Source organism: Procambarus clarkii, chromosome 22 (assembly GCF_040958095.1).
Source record: "Procambarus clarkii isolate CNS0578487 chromosome 22, FALCON_Pclarkii_2.0, whole genome shotgun sequence".
Taxonomy (NCBI): Eukaryota; Metazoa; Arthropoda; class Malacostraca; order Decapoda; family Cambaridae; genus Procambarus; species Procambarus clarkii.
This window is the reverse complement of record NC_091171.1, coordinates 17,894,422-17,910,876: the sequence shown is the minus strand read 5'-3', so window position 1 is coordinate 17,910,876 and position 16,455 is coordinate 17,894,422. Positions and strand designations below refer to the sequence as shown.

At 41.6% G+C, this 16,455-nt stretch overlaps 1 protein-coding gene across 6 annotated transcripts in view; it reads right to left on the bottom strand.

Moving 5' to 3' along the window:
* for (cGMP-dependent protein kinase for) overlaps positions 1 to 16,455 on the bottom strand; it is a 579,799-nt gene that overhangs the window by 13,035 nt on the left and 550,309 nt on the right. For 3 of the 6 annotated variants that reach the window (XM_069329495.1, XM_069329493.1, XM_069329494.1), the window contains exons 12-13: positions 16,221 to 16,271; positions 2,006 to 2,183 (exon numbers count right to left, since the gene is read on the bottom strand). In XM_069329495.1, the coding sequence (XP_069185596.1) occupies positions 2,006 to 2,183; positions 16,221 to 16,271 (229 nt within the window). The remainder of the gene's footprint in view (positions 1 to 2,005; positions 2,184 to 16,220; positions 16,272 to 16,455) is intronic. The other 3 variants (XM_069329496.1, XM_069329498.1, XM_069329497.1) reach the window with 1 other exon arrangement.

Below are 16,455 nucleotides of genomic sequence, written 5' to 3'. Positions count from 1 at the left end.
CATCTCATGTGAACTTAATAGTCTTCAGTTTTAAGTGGCTGATCATTTTGACACATGGGTTCTGATAACACAATATGCATTATCCATAATATGTATGCTTACATTTTGATTTTGCAAAATATGTTGACTTGTATATTACAGGATCTCTAAAAATTTATGATGAATTATAATAAGATGCAGACTGTTCAAACTACATCTCTACACTTTATGAATGTTTGGTGATTTATTAAATAATAAAGGTACACAGTGTGATATTTGAAACTGCAACTTACAAGGACTGTATATATATTGTGTCTTCACTTTCTAGTGTGTGGTTTAGTCAACACATCAATAATCTTATCACAAGTAATTTAACAAGCTCACAACAGTCACTATACAAGACACTTTACATCTATGGCGAGTCACACAGTTACTAGTCTTGCTGCACACCCACCCAACTGGGCGGCAGCTTTACAGTCACGTGCATGCATTACCTACAGTGCAAATTTTGGATACTTCGCTAAGATTTCGGGCAGCACACTATTATGAATAAAGTACTTACACATTTCTTGGACACCATCGATGATATCTCTGAATTCCGCAATTTTTTCACATTCCAGTATATAATGACGCAAAGTATGAGAATAGTTCTGCTGACAGTTTACATTTAGTCAAATCTACATCAGCAGATGTTACAAACTCCCAGAGGTACTTGTAGCCGAGCCTAAGCCTAGCAGTGGTAACATCTAGAAGTCTGTTAACCTTATTGGATGACCCATAGACAGCAGAGAGGGAATCTGACAAATCATCAGTAAAGTAGATTTTAGATTTAGGAAAGACCTGAGTAAATACTGGTTCAGTAATAAGGGTGTTGATTTGTGGAACCAATTACTGTACCGCGTAACATAATAAAAGTAGGATCCCTTGATTGTTTCAAGCATACGTTAGAGATACTGTCTATGAATGTGATTGGGTGGATATAAATAGGAGCTGCCTAGTATGGTCCAATAGGCCTTCTGCAGTTACCTTCATTCTTATGTTCCTTTGTTCTACGTAGGACATGTATATGAGTGGGATTGGGTGGTTATAAATAGGAGCTGCCTCGAATGGGACACTAGGCATTCTGCAGTTCCCTTTGGTCTTATGTTCTTATGTAGTTGTATACTGATTACAAATCTTATATGAAAATTCATGGAAAATCGATTTTTAGGTAATCATCTTTTCCTTTTACCACACAATAAGGGAAGCAACATGACAACAGAAATGAACATCATTTTGTGAGAACAACAAAATACATCCTTGAAATCAGTAAGTAGCCAGTCCAGCTCTGAATCGGGTGGGATGAATCTGAAGATAAGAGGAGAGAAAGGCTGAGGTGATAGACAGTGAGTGTAAACAGCACACAGGATGTCGTGGGGAACATTAAGTCTTGTCTTACTACCTGGGAAAAGGTAGTAAGTTCTTTACAAAAAATAATGACAATCATTGAAAGCAATGTGGGGATTTGAACCAGCATTCTAGTGACTCCCAGACATTTGTTCAAATCCCTGCACTCCTCCAAATAATTTTCTCATTGATGTATCATGCCATGTGATTTCTTTGTATAATAATAATAATAATAATATATTATTATTACTGTATTATTATTATAAAATCAAAATAGGAACATAGTACAGTAGTAATTAGTAACCAATATGCAAACCATTAAGGCATATTTAATTTGTATTTGAAAATTCAAGAAGAGTAGTGTACACCTAGTCTTGTGAAGAGGTGCGATGTTGTAGTGGATCACTACTGGAGTGTGGTGGTGGTTATTCTTATTCTGTTATGGATAAGTACTGTAATATGATATAGTGAATAGACAAACATCTTTTTACCAGACAACATTCTTTTCCTGTACAGCATCCCTTCATTTATCCTCAGTGATACCTTCATCTCAGGGAAGTGGCACATGGGGTAATAATGATGATGTAACACCAAATAATCTTAATAGCAGAGATACTGCCTACTAAGAGACCACACTCACCTGTAGTCTCTTTGCGAATCCAAAATCCACAAGTTTAACATATCCTTTAAGATCAAGGAGTAGATTCTCTGGTTTGAGGTCACGGTAGATGATGCCTTGAGAGTGTAAGTAGTCAAATGCCTCCACAACACATGCCGTATAGAACCTAGTTGTTGGGTCGTCGAAGTTGCCTCTGTCTCTGTAACATTAACAAAAACAAGTTTAATTAGGAATATTCAAAGACTTTAAAACAAATTAAAAAAGCAAGAAACAATAGATATAAAGCATAAACATAATTCAAATTAACCAGGGAAGTAAATGGGTTTCACTCTAGTGTGTTAGTCAGCTTCCAAGGGTTTAGTGCATAATGGACATTAATAACCCCATCTTAAGTTAATAAAGCTCAGCCAGTTTCACCATCACCCCCAGGAGTTTATGCATGGTGCCAGGTTCATTAATTAAAATGCCCTAGTTAAATACTGTACAGTATATAGTATACTTTTACTTACTAATTGATATACTGACCTATACACTATATAATCAATTTTGAAGATGAGCATTACTCTCAAGGGTTTAAATACAGTTGAGAATATAAAAAGAAAAATTATTCATAGAATTTTGTTCTCCCCTCTCATTGCCGAGTTACACTGACTGTCATTTTGAAAGCAACCAGACTTTAAAAGCAACTCAAACGTGCCATTTTAAAAGTAAATCAAACGTGACACCACCCATAATACTGTCATTATCCTTTCAACTGCAAATTATAAAAGATATATAGCATTACAACTAATACAAATTTACACAGCCATTATATTAGATATACAGCACATAGAATCTGAATGCTTGTAAGTTTTGATCAAATGCTGCACTTAACATGGACCCCTACTTTTGTATTACCTACAAATTAGGGCTTAATGATTACTGTACTGTACTATAGACATGTTTTATAAAATGGCATGTCAAATTTGTTCAAATGTAGTAGAGTTTCATGTGTACCAAACACTATATAGATCAAAATTGTTCAACAACCAAAATATTTGCAGCTAGGACCAATAATTAGCAATAATCTATAATCCATGTACTGTAGTCAAGAAAACAAAATTGAGTACATGAGCAGACAATGGAATGGCAATTATTTGTTAACATTTACGCATTTCCACATGTTAAGTAATAACTTGTGTATGCTTTAAAAAATATTTAGGAAGTTTATGATACATAAACATTAACATGATACATAATGAGTGATCCAAAATTTATTAGAAGCCTACATAAACCCTTAAATGGCTTAAAATCTAAAAGTGGCAGTGAAGTAGTGTACATGTAGACAAAACATACAAGATCATTGTCCAAATCTCCCGGGAAGGACAGAAATAGTTGGGTGCATTTCCTATCACCTAATGCCCCTGTCCACCTAGCAGTAAATAGGTACCCAGAAGCTTGTTGTGGTCTGCAGCCTGCTTTCAAAAAACAGACTGCAGAACAGTCTGCAGAGTTTGTCTATGTATACTCTAGTATCTAGAAAGGGAATTGTTTGTTCGTGAACCTCCAATGTAAATTTTAAGTTCCCATGGACTGTATATTCAGTTGAACTGAATTAGTTGCTGCTCTCCTCCTGCCATGACAGCAAAAATGTCATCACTGTATCTCAAATACATGAGGCGGTGGTCCTGTTGGCTGTAGTTCCTGGCCATTTCAAAAACAGTGTGCATAAATATCTCTGCTATTTCCATACTGCTTGAAGTCCCAATTGTCATCCCTTTGATCTGTCTATGTTTGACCATCAAACGTCACGATTGTCTCGCATAACGTGAAAGATGGCTTCCTCAAGTAGTAGTTTTGTTGGGGTCCTCTATACTCCTGCTTGTCGAAAATAAGTCCTTATTCTGTGCTTATATTGTACAAAGAAAATCTGCTACCCTCTGGCAGCTTCCCTTTGGGGAATACTGGAAATAGGGAGACCACGTCCAAGGAGAAAAGGACTGCCCCCTGTGGGACAGGCTCCCTGATAGCTTGTATCCTGTTGAAGTCCATAGTGTGCTTTACCTGTTCTGGAAGTAGTTGTAGTAGTGGGTTCAATAGGGCTGTGCAGATCTAATCTGTGGGTCTCACTGGCACCCCTGCACAGTAAAACAAATTATGTATCTTGACTAAAATACAATGATGAAAACAAGTGAAGCAGTAATTTGCATATTGACAACAAACCATGTACTAACAACCAAGTGCAAAACCAGGTGGCAAACATGGCCACCCAGGAGTCCATTTTGCCTGCTTTCTCATTCATACGTCACCCTCAAGATACACCTGATCCTCATGGAAAAGAAGTGTGGGTGCAAAAAAAAAAGGTACCAAGGCTGATCAAAGAATGGCATTTCATTACTGTTAATGTTTGACTTCTGGACTGTCTTCAAGCAACTTCCCAGCGCATACTCCCAACAACGTCTTTGAAAAAAATATTGTATTTGAGTTGAAAAACTGGTCTATTAGAGGAAGAAAAAAATTGGAGGGGGCTAACCTATGAATGAACTCAGAAACTGAATAGGCAGCCAAAGAACCCCACAGTTTTGGCAAGGATAGAACACATCCAATATATTAGCAGAGAAGGCAGTAAAAGCAGCATACTTGCACATATCATGGCAACACACATTAGGCTTTCTGAATCGATCCACTAGACAGATACGCTGAGGAAACCTGGCCATGGAACAAAGCATTAAGGAAATGGGATTGACAGAGTCACAGTTTAGGAAGTTTAGTAGTATGCATCCTGCAGTCTCGGGAAACTATGGAGTTGCGCTCTGATTGTCAAGGCTGGAGTGTCCTCTCCAGACCACAAAGCCTGGGTAGATCAATATGGAGGAGAAGCTGTTACCCATGCAGCCGGTCTCCCCTCTCTACGTTGCTGAAATTGTCCAATGGAAAGGCAAACGCCAAAATGCTTGGTTCCATAGCCATCACAGGAGCTGCTAGAATGTGTAGTTGAAGCCGGCAACAAGCTGCATTAGGAGCTCCAGCTCCGAATTTTTCCTCGAGGTTGACTCCTGAAGCCCGTCCCAAAAGTGGGTATGGCCACGAGACAGCGGAGGTTTCAGGTCAGGGTTTTCCTTCCCCTACATGAGCTGCCTTCCCAGGCTGTCAAGTCGCATCTACCTGGAGCAACTGGTTGTAAGGCGCCAGATGCACGAGCTCATGCATGAGGACACGAAGGGATGACCTGAAGGGATGCCCCTGGCATTACTCATGCAGCAGGCTGGTAGCCTTGCTGAGGGCCCTGCAGAACCTCCCGGGGGAGGACTAGGAGTCCTCCGGGGACTACCACACACAACACAACTCGAATATTATAATAATATTATAATATTGTAATATATAATAAATTATATTATAATATATATTACAATATTAAAATAATTATATATTATAATATTATATTCCAATTCAATTCCAATTCAAGCAAAAGGAGCATGTGATCAGAAAGGGGAGCTATATAAAGAGATATTTGATGGTTCAACACCACTTCCTATTATGTTAAAATTTGATGGAAACACAAGAGACCATTCTCAAGAACATTTGACATTCCCAAAAGTAGACCGCACTGGGGAATCCCTAAGAAGTCAAAACCCGAGGCTATTCTAAGGGTCTACCCTTCACTGGAAAAGAGAGCGATTTGAGCCCCCCCTGTTGGGGTAGTGGAACACCAAAGTGCAATCAGAGAGAAGCTGAATCTCGGAGCCTATCGGGAGAAGGATTCACTAAAGCACCATTCATAATGCCATAAACAACTGCTTGCATGGGAACAGCAACCCATAGCCAACATAGTAAGAGCTGGAAACAAATCCTCAGCCGAGGCCTGAGTTGCTATTAGCAACTTGGGTGGTGACGAGAGTGTGCCATTGAACAAAACCTCAAAAATCCTACAAAGGAAAATACTGGATCAAAATTTTCTGTAAGGCCCAAGAGAGCTGCACCATGATGTCCCAGTGGCAGCAGTCTCTTAATTCTTTAACTGCGCAACGCGCCTGCAGGCCCAGGCTTAGGGTGCGCTACGAGCATCCAGGTGTTTGTATTTTTCATGTCCAATTTAACACTTTTGCCCGGGCATGATGCAGCATTGCGTCATCCGTTTACTGTCGGTAATGCCGGGGATGACGCAGTATTGCGTCATCCACTTTAAATAATCGCCAAAAATCAGGTTTTTATCCGATTTTTTTGGGACTGGTTTTAAAATGCGCGCCGATGTTTTCCCATTTTCTTTGTTGAGCCTCGTGGCCTTCAGGCGGCTTGGCACACGCCGTGGGCCCATTGTTTTCGCTCCACTGTTGTGTCCAATGTCGCCTCCCCTCGCATCTCAAACGTGTGAACATTTCGGCTATTTTCCGTGGCTATATTTCTTACTGCGGCTTTAGAAACTATCTACGCTTACTCCACGATGGTTAGTGATCATGAACAAGGCCCTTCCAGGAAGAAAATTGCGAAAGAAAGGCTTGAAAAGGGCGGGAATTGGGAGTGTAGCTGGAAGGCGTCCAAGTGCTCACTCGCGGCTAACGCGTGGCCCGTCTTCAACTCGTCGGCGGTTGGAGCGTGACCAGGTTTTTTATTTTATATGCTAATGTTCCTATAGGGAATTCTATTGCGAACCCATTGAGACCAAAATGAAAGACCTAGGGCGAAAATTGAGGTGACCAGAGTGAAAATAGTGAAAACATTTTATCGCGTTTGCGCGCTCCTGGGTAACTTGTTCGCACTTTGTTTGCTGCGGGTAATTAGCCGGGCTTTTGGAGTTTATATGCATTTAGTGCTGTAGAGAATTCTATTGCGAACACAATGATACAAAATTTAATCTCGTAGGACGAGAAATAAGGTGACAAAGTTGGAGAGTATACACTTTTCAGAATTTACGCGCGCTCCCGTGACACCATGGGACCCATATCGCACAGTTGAGGGGTGGCGCGCGGGGTACGCCAAAGTGTTAAAAGTGGCACACGGTGACGCGGATATGGAATAGATGGCTGGGGGCCCCAGTGATCGTCCGCCATCTTGAAAAAAAATCCCAGCATTCCCTGCAGCCGTGGGGAGCCCCAGTTCCCAAGCAGCAACCATGTCTGACGCATCATCAACGAGCTCCCGTTCCACTGTGACCCGCGGTCATGGAAAACGACTCTGAGGAGGAAATTCGCGATATATTGTAGGATGACGGTGCTATGGATGATGACCTGGACTATGATCCAGAGAAAGATCTGACACAGAGGTCTGATACGAGTGAGGGGGAGACAGAAGTGGATGATGTGGCTAGCGTTTACGGTACACGCTCCTCGCCCGGCCTGTCTCGCCGCCCTGGGTCAACACCGTTATCACCACCATCATGTATGTCCCCAGATGCTAGTTCATTATTCAGTGACAGTACATGTGACGAATCTTTCTTGGGGTTCATCGACATTGGCTCCGATACAAGTAGTGTGGACGACCCGAGCACTAGCAGTGGGGGTGGTACCAGGCGGGGTTTTGCTGCCTCAGCAACACGTAAAGGCAGGCGGCAACGTGTCTCCCAGCATGACGACAGTGAGCCCTCAACATCAGGTGTTCGTGCTAGGCCTACGGTACGGAAATCTGCCTCAGCGCCAAGCATACCCTCACGCAGCTCCAGCAGCAGCAGCAGACGACGTAGCCATGGTGGTGTTGGCTGTGGTGTTGGCGCCAACACCAAACCCCCTGGTGTACTTGTGTGGGAGGATTGCGCCACATTTGTCCCTCAAATACCAAAGTTTGATGATACCGACATTGATGTTACAGCTTTATTCCCGTATACCGGTGATGACATGGCGGACATGGAATATTTCCAGGCATATTTTGACAATGTCTTCATGACTCATCTTGTGACCGAGACAAACACATACGCCCACACCCTCATAGACGGCGGCATATTACCTGCCTCACGCCTCACGTGATGGAAGGATACGACAATCGATGAGATGTAGTCTTTCTTGCACTATGAATGATGATGAAACACTCCGAGAAAGCTGTTGTCCAAGACTATTGGAACAAAGACAGCCTTGTTCCATCGCCCGTCTTCAACCGGTATGTGTCGCGGGATAGGTTCCTGTTGATTCTGAGGTGCCTGCATTTCGAAAATAATGCAAATGAGGACAGACACGACAGACTGTGGAAGGTACGCAAGGTATTCAGCGACCTGCGAGGGAAGTTCAGGGATTATTTTGTACCTGGACAGAATGTCGTTATCAACGAGTCGCTTGTATTGTTCAAGGGCAGACTGGCATTCAAGCAGTACATCCCTTCCAAGTGGCACCATTTTGGCCTGAAGTTTTTCGTGCTGTGCGATTGTGAGACTGGTATCGTCCTGGACATGATCTTGTATTCCGGTACAGACATCGACATACCAGCTCAAGATGAACACGGGTTCTCCGGCAGTGTCGTAAAAACCCTGATGGAACCGTTGCTGAACAAGGGGCATATACTGTTTACCGACAACTATTACACCAGCCCCCTGTTGACCAGATACCTCCTTGCCCACAACACCGTGTCCATTTTCAGACACGCCGGACTGTGTCGTAGACTATAACATGAACATGCGCCTCATCGATAAGTGTGACATGATGCTTGGTGTGGAGTGCGTGCGCAGGTCTGTGAAGTGGACGAAAAAGTTCTTCTTCCACCTCATGGATGTTGCAGTGCTCAACTGCTTCAATATGTACCTGGTGAAGTCCGGCAGGAAACCGTCTATACGTACCTTCAGTGCCAGCGTTGTGTCACAGCTGTTGGTATAGTATGGCATGGAGGGCTCCTTAGTACCCCGTGGGGTGCAAGCAACAATGCCACATGCAGCTCCAGACAGACCGCGGGGTAATGAGAACTTCGGGGTACACATGCTGGAGTATATGCCAGGCACAGCATCATGGGAGAAGGATAAATGTGCATGCATAATCTGCAGGAACACTACACGCAGACCACAAAAGCGTAGATGCATCAGCACCTGGTGCGTGGAGCGCAAGGTGCCATTCTGCCCTGTTGGCTGTTTCGCAGCATATCACACACTCGGAGTACTGAGTGTGTGTATATAGTGTGTGATACTGTACAGTGTGTATATATAATGTAAATATAAATATATCTGTGTGACACATTAGAAATAAGTGCAGGATACGTGTACCTTTTTGTGATGCACATAACAGTGTCTACGGACAGTACGGATGTTCTACTGCCATAATATAGTGTATGTGTTCACCATACATCAGTTCGGCACATAAAATGTAATCAATTGTATTTTGAAATGTGCGAAAAAAATGCGCAAAAATATATTCGTGGCAACTCGCGCCCCCTGCCCTGGACACCCCACCGGTCCCAAGATCTTACGTCACGGGCGCACGGGGAATGATGACGTCATGCGCCACCTTACAGACCCCATAGCAGCCAAAGTAAGTACAATTTCGAAATTCCGTTGCTATATCCATATACAGGGAGGGGTTTTTGACACTTTCAGAACAAAAAAATAATTTTTCCCAAGAATTTATTTCTTGCGCACTGGGGGGTGTCATTTATAGGCCGCGCAGTTAAAGGATTAAACAGTGAAGAAGGCAATAAAACACCTTCAGCCAAACCCACCACAACAGTGAGAACATGTGGACGAAGTTCAGGTGATCATGAAAGCCTTCAAGGCCCTGAAAGGAAATGTACTACAGTGGTACTTCCGTTTAAGAGTTTAATCCGTTCCTGGAGACAGCTCGTATTCCAAAAACTCTTAATCCGAAGCTAATTTCCCCATAAGAAATAATGGGAAATGAATTAATCCGTTCCCGACTACCCAAAAACCTCACTTCAAACTAAATTTTATACCTTATTCAAATAAATAAACCTACAAAACTATGTTCAAGTTATTACTAACCCTTGCTGATGACTGTTGTTGGCATATGGAAGATGGTGAGGAGGAGGAGGAGAGGTGTTACTGTTTGGAAGGGGAGTCCCCTTCCATTATAACATCAGGCAGTGAGGACTTCACTGGTGTGCACACACTGGCACATTTTGCCTGCATACCACTAGGACTTGCTTGTCTTACTAAGAATCTGCCCAAAGACACTTGTTTTTCCCTACATTTTAACACTTGTCTGTAGTAAGACATCACATTGTCATTTAAAAGGTCAATGCAACGGCCTGCTACAGCTTTATCTGGGCGAGTTTTTTCAACAAAACTTTGCAGTTCTTCCCATACTTTACACATTTTCTTAATCAAGAAGGGACATCCTCTACTGCCTCCACTCACAGCTATTTTCTTAGGTTGAACCTTACCAATGGCTTTCTTGAGACCCATGGTAAGATATATAATAACTTTTATGCTCAAATGGCCAAAAAAACGACAAAATACTGTAAATCCTTGTGAAGAATTCAGGCGGGATAGTCACTGGGCGCGAAACACTGGTAAACTGAGGCGTAATCGCCGTGCCACCATGCGTTAGTCGGCCTGTACAGTACGTGTATCAACAAACTCGTGTTCCGAGGCAACCCTCGCTTTCCGGGGCAAATTTTCCGAGCAAATCCTGCTCGTATTCCAAAAAACTCGTATACAGGGACACTCGTATTCCAAGGTACCACTGTATACCGAAGCATTGTTTCATGTGCAAGATAAAAAAAATTCTGAAATTTTTTTTCTTCTGCCAGGCAATGATGCATCATGTCCTCTGTTCTGTTGCTGCTGCTTTATGGCATTATTTGTGCTTACTCTTCCTAAACTGTAACACACTGTCAATCACATTTCCTCAATGCCTTGTTCATGGCCAGGTTTCTTCAGCGTATCTGGTGGATCGGTTCAGCTAGCCTAGTGTGTGTCACATTAAAAATATGTGCAAACAAGTTGCTTTTACTGCCTTCTCTTCTACTATACAGTATTGGATGCCTTCCATCCTTGCCAAACCTGTGGGACTCTTGGGGTGCCTATCCATTTTCTGAGTTCATCCATAGGTTAGTCCCTAAAAAAAAATTCCTACTTTATTTGACAAATACTTTTAACCCAAAGACGGTATTTTTTCTGAGACATTATTGGGAGTATGCACTGGGAAGCTGCTTGAAGCCAGTCCAGAAGTCAAACATTGACAGTAATGACATGCCATTCTTTGGTCAGCCTTGATACCTTTTTTTTCCCCCCTCCCCCACGTTGCTTTTCCATGAGGATCGGGTGCATCTTGAGGGCAGCGTTTGAATGACGCAGGCAGGTAGGACTCCTGGGTGGTCATAGCTGCCATCCGGTTATACCTTTGGTTAGTATTGCATAGTTTGTTGTCAATGTACAAATTACTGGTTCACTTTTTTCATCATTTCTCTTTTTAGTCAAATTACATGGTTTGTTTTACTTTGCCTGTACTCTGTAAATGGTTTTCTTAGGTTTGGATATATTTGATTGAGCATGGGGAGATGGCGGTCAAACAGGATTCCGACAACTAAGTATCTTGTCAATGTTCCCAGTCCTTGACACCTTTGAGTGGTTTTGAATTGTGTGTTGCAGCCAAATGTCTCTACGCCATCATTGTACCTGCAGTGGTTCCTCTTCCCTAGGAAGTGCATGTCTGTTTCCTTCTCCATGGGGTAGAGCGCGCTTCAGGAGGCTACGAGTGGGGGGGGGGGTGTCCCCAGAAAACCAGCATTGAATATAATGAAATGACAAATTCTGGATGAGCCCTGTTTTCTTGACTCCCTCCCTCCATCCCTACCCTAGACATCGGGGGGATTGTTTCCATCATTAATAGAATTGAGGGTGGAGCAGCCAGCAGACCCAGGCTGCCCCTCTCCTCCTCCCCAAACAAGGGGCGATGTGGGGAGAATGAGCTCGTGCTAGTTTTGTGAATTTTTGGTAAGTTTGTTTACATTGCTAAAGTTCTTTTGGCAGTTCTTGAGACTGTGGTCTCATTTATAATCAGCAGTGGTCTGTTTTGTTTTGCGAACTTTCTGGGTGCCTTCCTCGGTGGTGGCAGACATGAATAAATTCATACAAAAATTTTAAGTGCCACTGCTAGATAAGTGGCATCATAAAGAGCCCCACTCTAAAGGGGGCCAGGTTCTGGCTCGTGGTCCCCAATAGGCCAAATAGAACTCCGAGGCTAATGGCAACTTGTAGTTTGGAACTATATCAGCAGTTTTAGGGAGCCACCAGGGCTCACCCAGAAATTGGCATTTCATTATTCAATGCTGGATTTTTTATGTATATACTTTTGCCTAAATAAACAATATCATTCAGGGAAATGTGTCGAGACTGACTCGAAGCCTCCTGGTGAACCTTAGAAAACATTGGTCATTAGGAAAATTGGACAGGGAATGTAAGCTTTGAGAAAGTGAAGAATGAGGATAAATTGATGATCTGAAGTCATTCAGGACTGGAGACAGCCTAGGCACTCTCCCTCTGCATGTAACTATTCTATACAGTACATCTCTACACAAAACCACACAAAAGACACGACGACAGTTTCTGTGTGGACAGTAAAATTAGTAGATAATTAGGTTGGTATAAGGGTTGCAATGCACTGCACACACAAGTTCATCATCATTTTACCATTTGAGAGATACCAATTTGAGTCCAGACAACAAACACATTTTCCGTTTCCTCATGGGTTAAGAAATTGAAAATTGAAAACAATGGTCGTTTCTGATTTATCAAATAAATTTATTATGAAGTGACCAGCAGCAGAGGTAACTAATACAGTATTAATCAACATAATTATTTGTTAAAATATGATGTATTATAATATGCAGGATTGGCATCAAATATGTTAGTTAATTATCTGTACTGGAATTTACATGCTAGTTACTCAATTTAAAATAATTATATATAATAAAATTTAAGATATCTGCAGACACCATAGCATATAAAATGTGTTGTACAGCTTAGGACATCTTTACTCAACATCTAACCGAGGTCACCAACTTTCTCAGAAACAAGAATCGCGAGACTAACAAAAAGTATGTAGAGAATATACAATGTGTCCTCAATCAAATTGACAAATTGGAACCAGACCTTTTCTGGATTGCAAAGAATTCCAATTCTCCAAGCATCTCAATATTTAGTTCTTTTTTTCACTTCACCACTACCATCAGTTTGTTCTCAACATTGAACTTAAATTTTTTTTTTTTATTATTATTTAACATTTTTTTAATTAGAAACTGTTCTAGTGCAATACTAAACACTTCTGCCAGCCACCTCACTTACAGGGGTATCCACGCACTCTGGCAGAGAATGGTATTCAAGTACTCACACAAAGAATTATACAGTGGTACCTCAGTTTAAGAGTTTAATTCGTTCCTGGAGACAGCTCGTATTGCGAAAACTCGTAATCCGAAGCTAATTTCCCCATAAGAAATAATGGGAAATGAATTAATCTGTTTCTGACTACCCAAAAAACCTCACTTCAAACTAAATTTTATACCTAATTCATCTAAATAAACCTACAAAACTATGTTCAAGTTATTACTTACCCTTGCTGATGAATGCTGTAGGCGTATGGAAGATGGTGAGGAGGGGGGAGGAGGAGAGGTGTTACTGTTTGGGAGTGGAGTCCCCTTCCATTATAACATCAGGCAGTGAGGACCTTTCTGGTGTGCACTCCCTGGCACATTTTGCCTGCATACCACTAGGTCCTTGTTGTGGCTCACTGCTCTATTTTCTCACAACAAATCTGTCAATGGAAGCTTGTTTTTCCCTTCTTCGCAAGCTGTCTCTGTAGTAAGGCATCACATTGTCATTGAAAAGATTAAGGCAACAGCCTACTACAGCTTTCTCTGGGTGAGTCTTTTCAATAAAAATTTGCATCTCTTCCCACATCTAACACCACTTCTTAATTTCTGCAGAAGGGACATTCTGTATTGCCTCATCTTCCTCCACTGGAGAAACATCCTCAGCTGGGTCTTCTTGCTGTTCCTTTTGAAGGGCTTGGAGTTCTTCGGTGGTCAGTTCTTCGTTGTGTTCTTCCACCAACTCCTCCACATCACCATCATCCAATTCCAAGACCATTTGCCGGCCCAGAGTAACAATTTCCTCAACAATAGGCGCATCATTTACAGGCTCAAACCCCTCAAAGTCTAGTTCTGTCACACATTCAGGCCACAATTTCCTCCAGCCAGAGATCAGGGTTCTTTGAGTCACTTCTTGCCAGGCTTTGTCAAAGAGTTTTAAAGAACTACAAATGTTAAAATGGTCTTTCCAGAACTCTTTGAGAGTGAGGTTTCTGGTTTCAGTCACTTCAAAACATTTCCGGAAAAGTGCCCTTTCATAAAGTTTCTTAAAATTCGCTATGATTTTCTGGTCCATAGGCTGAATTAGAGTGGTGTTAGGATGAAGGAACTTTATTGTGAGAAATTTACTGTATCTGTGCATCAATTCATCTTCCAAGCCTGGAGGATGAGCAGGAGCATTGTCGAGAAGCAGGGCCTTGAGTGGCAAATGTTTCTCCTGCAGATATTTTTCTATGGCAAGGCACACCACTTCATTCACCCACTCTGAAAAAAAATCCTAGTCACCTATGCCCTTTTGTTATCCTTCCACATCACACACATTTGGCGTTTCTGCACTTTATACCGTTTGAAAACCTTTGGATTTTCAGAATGATACACTAGCAAGGGTTTAATTTTCAAATCGCCACTCGCATTTGAACACAGCACAAGTGTAAACCTATCTTTTATAGGCTTGTGTCTGGGCAAGGATTTTTCCTCCTTGGTATTGTATGTCCTCTTAGGCAATATTTTCCAGAACAATCCTGTTTCATCACAATTAAAAACTTGTTACGGTAAGTATCCCTCAGCCTCTGCAAACTCTTTAAATTCTTCAATAAATCATTCAGTTACTGGTTTGTCTTAGCTGGCTGCCTCCCATATGCCTCGCAACACTATGGATACCACTTCTTTATCTCAATTTTTCAAACCATCCCCTGCTTGCCTTAAAGTCTATTGAATCTGCACTCGTTCCAGGGGTTTTCTTTACAAGGTCTTTGTGCAATACCCTGGCTTTCTCACAAACGATGGCCTCCGAAACACTATCACCTGCTAACTCCTTGTTGTGTATCCAAATTAATAACTTTTCCACTTCAAGTATTTGTGGTCTTTGTTTCGTGATTGTTCTTGCACCTTTTGCCATTTTAGCACTCAATGTCCTTTTTCTTGCTAAGTATAGTGCATATTGTTGACGTGGCTTTGTTGTACTGCCTACAAAGTTCAACAACATGTGTACCATTTTCATGCTTCCGAATGATCTGTTTTTCCTCTATTGTCATCCTCACATGCGCTTTCTTGCCTTGATCCTTACCACTGGCTTTCTTGGGACCCATGGCGAGATATATAACAACTTTTATGGTAAAATTATAAAAAATCCAACAAAACACTGACATTCCTGGTGAAGAATTGACGCGGGATAGTCACTGGGCGCGAGGCACTGGTAAACTGAGGGGTGAGGGGCGACGATCACTACCACCATGCGCTAGGTCAGCCTGTACGCGTATCAACACACTCGCCTTCCGAGGCACATTTTCCGAGCAAATCCTGCTTGTATTCCGAAAAACTCGTATTCCGAGGTACCACTGTACCCTCATATTAATTTAACAATTTCCAAGACCAAAATTTATCAACTGGAGTCTTGGAAAGGATGATGCTACCACAATAACCGGACAGCTTCGTATAGAATGATGATTTCCCCACCCACTAACTGGAAAATTTTGCATCATTTGGATTAGCCAGTAACTGGACGATTGGCAGTGTGAGCCGCCTAGGTCTTAGCTAGAGGGACCTCGACATGCGTAACTGGCTTCCTCTCCCCAACAATGATCGAGAAGTATGCTGTATCAGGATATCAGTGTAGTTTTAAACTACTGTATATCAAAGTAAGAAAAAGATAATGCATAAACTAAGATACAATATACCCTGTAATTGCAATTGTTTTGCAAGCTAATCTAAATCATTGTTACTTCATATTGTTTTATGTTCTTAGTATACTAACAAGTTAATAAATGCTTTGTGTACACAACTTTCACAGCCACTATTAATTCAAAATTGTATAATTTTTCTTTTAGTCAGAGACAGAACAGAATAAAGATTTTCTATTAATTATTGATCCATTGTAAAAAAAAAAAAAAGGCAACTCTGTTAATTTCAGTGTAATGACAGCAAAAGACACAACGACATGTACTGTATGGACGGTAAAACTGGCACAAAATTTTAAGGTTGCTATAAGGGTTACACTGCACACATAGTTTCAACCGCATTTTACCTTTGAAGAGATACAAAGCCGAGTCCACACATCATAGGACGCTCCTGTCTCCTTATGGGTTAAGAAATTGGAAATGAAAGTCAGCAAACATTGGTGTCTGACTAATCATCACAAGCATATTTATGAAGAGGTGACCAGTTGCAAAGGGAGCCAATACAGTATTATGCATCATAACTGCTTGTTAAAGTAAGGAATAATATAAGCTGCAGTGTCAGCATCATGTAAGTTAATTAGT